The sequence below is a fragment of the Schistosoma mansoni genome, chromosome 1, assembly GCF_000237925.1.
Source record: "Schistosoma mansoni strain Puerto Rico chromosome 1, complete genome".
In the NCBI taxonomy this organism is placed as follows: Eukaryota; Metazoa; Platyhelminthes; class Trematoda; order Strigeidida; family Schistosomatidae; genus Schistosoma; species Schistosoma mansoni.
The window spans coordinates 23,529,640-23,536,275 of NC_031495.1; the positions used below are offsets into that span (position 1 = coordinate 23,529,640).

A 6,636-nucleotide genomic window follows, 5' to 3' on the forward strand; every position below is an offset into this window, starting at 1 on the left:
TTTTACAAATATATATTATTCCTATTTAATATCTTAAAACAAATGAAATTCTATGAATCAGTTACCGAATCTAAGACCGTAGTATTATGTAGGAACGCAATGAGAAGTTGACGAATCTTTCTGTTAACTTCTGCATTCTGATTCTTTTAGCAATAAGTATGCTTGTCACTTGTTTTAATTCGTTATGTTGGGACTACGGTTTCAACAAATTATTATGATAGCAGTTGAACTCACGATTTGATCTAAGCTAGACTATAATTGAGAACCTGGAAGCACTGAACGACCGTTTCGTCCTAAGATGGGACTCCTCAGCAGTGCGCATCTACTATCCTGCGTTCATGCGCAAGACTGAAGGACCTGGATCCGAGTCTCACGTGTGGGATCATGACTGCACACTGCTGAGAAGTTGCATACTAGGATGAAACGGCCGTCCAGTACTCACAGGTTCTCAATAGTCTTCTAGCTTAGATTGACTCGTGAATTTACCTGTTGAAACACTACAATCTCTACAAATCCCCGCACTGATAAAATTAGTGTAACCTTGAGGCGAAATAATCTAGTTTTACTCAAAACGTGTTAAAATCTTTGAATAAAGTCACTCAATTATAATGGCGTTACATGAATTCGACCTTATTATTGAATGATCTCGATGATTAAGAAGTTCTATTAGTTAACTTGAATCCGACTTGAATTAACCGATTTGAAGAACATGTTATCTAAAATATTTAACTAGAATTTTATTTAACAAAATGTGATAATTATGCATTTGGAATTAAACCAAGCAGATTAAAATAACTTTAGACAAAAACATTGGATCATATCCTTCGATCAACGTGCTTCCTAAACTCATAGTAAAATCTTGCCTCATTGTATTTTGTTTGGTCTCAGTGTTCTTTTTGCTATACTCATATTAGAAACTGTTCAGCAGTGTTATTTAGTCAAAGAAAAACATAATATAAACTGTGTTTCAACTTAAAAACTTCTGCTGTATTAATTTCAACTTTATCCGGTGCAAAATTGTATCATAAAAAATAATTATGGCATGAATGGAGTAAGATATTAGTGTTTATCAATAGCATAATTCTGGTTCGAAAAAAATTTCTACCTTAAAAAATGAATTCACTTAATTTCAAGTATTTAAGATTCCCTTTCGATTTGACACTAACTAAAAGTTTCAACAAATATAAATTTTAATAGTTGGGATCATAAGTCAATTGAAGCTAGACCATCATGGAAAACCAGGGTACTGGACGGCCGTTTGGGATTCCTCAGCAATGCGCTTCCACGATCCCGCCTTGAGAGATTCTTACTCAGTACCTATCAGTCTCGCGCGCGAGCGCTTAACCTCCACACCACTGAGTCGGCATCCAACGGTGTTAACGTCTAACTTCAAAACATAAATTATTTTACAATTACCAATGGGAAAAATAAAGATTTACAAATATAGGAAGGAAGAGTGAATGATTGAGATCATCACTTATTTTATTGTAGAACAATATATCAAATGATCTAACTAATAATAGTAGTAACGATTATATAAAATGTTATGATATACATGCGAACCAAAAGAATAACGATCAGAATTGTTATTTCATTTCCATTTACGAATAAATTAAACGTACAGATATTCATGTAAAATGGATTAAATAACTAACTAGAAAATACACACTAACACATCAGTTTAAAGAATAATTAATGCTAAGGATAGAATAGGCATATCGAACGAAATGGATATAGAGCAACTAAAACCTAGTGTTTCTAGAAACAAATCGAGTTCGTTTTCAAAAATTGAGGTAGTAGATCCCTTGTAACAAGTAATCAACTAAGATTATTATACATTTAAATATTTAAAATTCAAGAAAGTGAATAATTTACAACAGTTAGTCCCTTTGATAAATTTGGATAATGTATTGAGAAGATGAAGATCACGAGCTCTGGGTGGTATATTAGCACAATATGATTCGAAAAATCTGATCACACATATACCTGTCAAGAATGTTTACAAATGGAAAATAAAGGATCAACTAAGCAAATGGAAGATAAGAAGAAAATAAGATAATCGAGAAAAAAAAAATCGTGAAACTCTCCACGTTAGACAATATAACAATATAGTCAGGGTAGGTTCAGTGTGAGTACAAATTGTTTTTGAATATACAAGGAGGACTTGAATTTTCGTGTTGCCAAGGCTTCAGTAAACTTAAGTACATGCTTTAGAAAATTTGTATCAAGCCACAAGGGCTAGGTTAAGACCATTCTTATATTCGTTGCTTTTATAATTAATAATACTTTAAAAATGAAGACATTAAAGTTTAGATAGTCGCAGATCATTATTTCAACGTATCTTATATCACCAAATCAACGTTTTAAATCACTAAGCTATTTTAATATGAAGACTGGCGAAAAATGAACATTAACTTTGTATTTCTCTTTGAGTATAAAAATTAACTTGCCTGAATATCCTCCCCACGCCGCTGTTCTTAAAGCCGACCAACCATCTTGATCTATTGTATTTGGATTAACTTCTGACTCAAGTAATGACTTAACATTTTCATACTGGCCTAATCTAATCGTTGATATCAATTCATTACAAATTGTTGATGGTTTATCACCTGGAAACTTTTTATATTCCATAGATTCAGTCAAATTATACAAATCACCATCAGCTTGTTGTTGTTTTTGTGAATAAACTGAATAAACATATCTCGTCGTTTCACTGTCATGATTATTATTACCAACAGTAACCAACTGATCCTGATGTTTACTATCCAGGAGTGGATGACAATCAGATGATATTGTTGCACAATCCAGTATATTCGGCAGGTAATTTAAATCTAAATTTGACTTATCAACCGACTTACTCCTTTTCATCAGAAAATTTGTCTTACAAATGTCATAGTCGCCACTGTTATTATTGTTGTCATTATCATTTGATTTGCATGCAAGTAAATATTCTTCTAATGGCATTAACTGATTCTTAGCAGTTTTACTATTATTATTGAATGAATCAAACAATGATATATCAAATTGAATATTGTCATCTACAAAATTAAAATTATTGATACTCATTGCTTTTTCAATCAACATTTGACCGTCCATTATATTGCATAAATAATTGGAAGTACAATGTTTCACATCAATTAACCATTCAGCAAATATTTCATGAAAAAATTGTACAACTGCTGAATTTTGGAAACTAAAAGTATCATTTTCTTTATTTGTTATATATTTAGATGATAATCCACAACATAGGGATAATATCGGCTTCAGTTGTTCAATTTGATGGTAATAAATGAATTTCTTTAAATTAGGATTTGAAACAATTAATATAGAGTATAGTGAATTAATAGATAATGGCTCACAAGATGCTAAAATAATATTTAATAGCGGTTTAATTGTTGCGAATGATGATTTGTTTTGACATCCATTAATATTTACAGGAAATATACTTTGACATAGCCAAAGAAACAAACCATTTAGGGTACCTGGAATGAAAGCTATATCCTGAAGAGTGATTTTTTCATCTCGAATCCAATCCAATACAGTTTCTAGATAAAGCATACAAGCACTACATTTAATTCGAAGTAAATGAATAATATCTTCTCTCACTTCATTTGGACATAGAATAGATTCATCACTAAATCTGTTAATCATATAATTTTGTACATCTTGAGCAACCATTGGTTTACGTAGATCATCTATGGCAATCGTTTTAATTCCAGGAAACATATGTTTAATAATGGATCGATATTTACGTCTACATGTAATTACTAAAATCAACCAATCAGGTAAAAGATGGGCATGATTTGCAAGTATCTCTAAAATACTTCCATCTGGTACTCGATTAGCATCGTGTTCATTGGAACTGTTAGTAAATAATGCTTTATCACTTGTAACTTTAAATTTAGCTAAAGCTGTATAAATTTCATCTAATCCATCAACTAAGATAAAGAAACGTGGACTGTTATAACCTGATACAGCTGATGACTGGTTAGCATATGAGCAGTTAGGTAGATGTGAAATGTTTATATTCCTTAACGGCTGGATGATCTCATAATAAAATGAGTCACTAGGTGAGGTTTTGTCGATCAATTTACCGCAACCAATGTTGTTGTTATGGAGTGCATTTTTAAAAGCCCTAAAGATGGGATTTTCGTTTGACAATAATTGATTTCGTAATGAGTTTATAAAAAGTTCAGGTTGCAGCGATTTCTTACTTCGAGCATCACAAAGATGGTAAGCCAGCATCCGTGAAGCTACATGTTCACATGTATTAAACATTGGATTAAAATCATGAATAATCTTATTATCATTCATTTTTGATAGTTTAAATATATCTATTTTAGTTTGAATAATTTTTCGACATATACTAGTCTTTCCAGATCCAGATTCACCACAAATAACCAGTTTACAAGCTAACTCTCTACAATTTTCATTGTTTGTACAAGTATATTCTCGATTATATTCTTCGGGTGTAAATTCTTGGTTATTTGTTAGATATTTCATTAATTTTTCCCACAACCATTCACGACAATAAAATTTTCGATTTGGGTTATATATTGCTGTTAAACGATTATTAGTTTCATCAGAATTGTTATCTAGACAAGATGGGTGTTGATCTCTAATACTATCTACATTATATGAAGTTATCAGATGAGAATCTGAATCAACACTGAAACTAACAACCTGATTGATTTTAGATTTGATACTGGACGTATTACTTTTGTGTATACTTTTATGTTCACAACTGTTTTCACTACTTTTACCGCTGTTACCAATACTGCGAATACTGTAATTTTCTTCATTATCATCAGTAGCAGCAACATTAACCGAATAAGCATTGGATGAAATTTCATGTTGTGAATGTGATATATTTGTTAAGCTTCTTGAGCGGTATTTATGGGTAAGGTTGAAGTATTCAAAATCTGAAGACAACGAATTTGATCTTACCAAAGGAATATTCTCAGTATTGCTAAGCATCTCATTCATACAAACATGTCATTCTTATTGTGAATTCAAATATAAGTAAACCTTTTGTGTCCTTTGTCATTTAATGTTTGTTCCTTTTCTTTTTCTGTTGTAAATATGAAAATAAACTTCAAGGTAAATACTAATCTTTGATATGTAATCCTTGTACATCCTGTGAAATCGACTTGCAGAAATTGAAATCATTTCTATTTTGTAAACCTCTAAGCCTCTTGAAGTTATTAATTACACATAGACTGAATTCCATGGTGATGAAATGTGCAAAATCTGCCACAAAATGCAAAACATAAAAATGACTGCGAACATCACCTTATAACTGCTATAATAACATGATTTATGAGTCATTTACGTGCGCGTTATTAACTATCGGTTTGGCGAAATAAGTTGGAATATCTCTAAACACACTTGATGTATATAAATATGAATTCATGGATATTCTTACAAAAACAGACGTCAAGTGTAATTTAGATTTCAGAGTACTCATATATGTTTTATGATAACCTAGTACATTTTCAATAATGGATTATAAATTGCGATAAGAATACAAAAAAGACATATTTGGCCAAATAACAATAATCGTTAAGTGACGAAAGACATAACAATAATCAGTAATTCCATGGAAACGTTACGATAAGATCTAGGTCAAGATAGTATACAACAAATAGTCTGAGTACATTGACACCGAAATACAATGCCTAATTCATTAATTTATGAGTGCGTAAGTTTCACATTCTTTTTTACACATATGCTTACTAAAATCTATAACAAAATAATCAGGTTGTTATAGTTCTACGTGCTGTGCAAAAACATCAAGACTGGTATATTATGCCCAACAGAAGTAATGAATGTTCATAGTAAAAGTCAAAAGCAATGCATTAAAATGCTTCTGACTTGGTTCAATTTGTTTGAACAAACGTAACTAAATCTAATTCAGCTAGTTCTCAACCTATAACTACTAACGCGTGATGTGTTTAGGGCCTTACAAGGTGTCAGTCCACAAACTTTCAGGTAGGAACATATATCTCTTTCCGATAACCAGCTGACTTCCACTTTCTTTCTCTCTGGCATACTTTCATCGATAATGTTTGACACGGACTCTGGCTATATCAGTCAACCTAGGTTTACAGACTTATGCACTAACTTAACCAAACTTACAAGACCACTCTTAACAAGTTATCATCCATAAGCTTGTAACTTCAGACAATAACGAGGCAATCCACAGAGGATGTATATATGCTAATAAGAGACAGATCAACTGATGTCTTATACACCAATGAGAGGATTCGAACGACCAATGCAAAAACGAAGTTATCATCCTATCACAAAATAACTGTTGGCAATATTATGGAAGCGATTAATGATAGGCTATCTGCACTTTTTTCATATCATTCATATTTAATGACAACAAAGTACTACCAGTTGATTAAAAAAAAATAGGTATGATCCTGGGCAGAATAGCCCCCCATATATATGCAAATTTTAAGTTTTCTCCTAATTGACAACGCTAAAAAAAGAGCAACATGGAAATCTGGTTTTGGGCAAAATTATCAAGCTAAAATAAACATGAGCAAATATAATTACGTAACCGCATTAAAGCATCAATGACTTCTCAAAACGTTGTTTTCTTGACGAAAACAACAAACTCAACTAGTT

The 6,636-nt window shown here is 31.7% G+C and overlaps 1 protein-coding gene across 2 annotated transcripts in view; it reads right to left on the bottom strand.

Moving 5' to 3' along the window:
* Positions 1 to 4,977, bottom strand: part of Smp_140520.1 (putative ank repeat-containing) — a gene marked incomplete at its 5' end in the record, with an annotated part of 47,196 nt that extends 42,219 nt beyond the window's left edge. For both annotated transcript variants that reach the window (XM_018793726.1, XM_018793727.1), the window contains one exon: positions 2,451 to 4,977. In XM_018793726.1, coding sequence (XP_018648209.1) covers positions 2,451 to 4,977 — 2,527 coding nt within the window. The remainder of the gene's footprint in view (positions 1 to 2,450) is intronic.
* Positions 4,978 to 6,636: the final 1,659 nt, after the last annotated feature.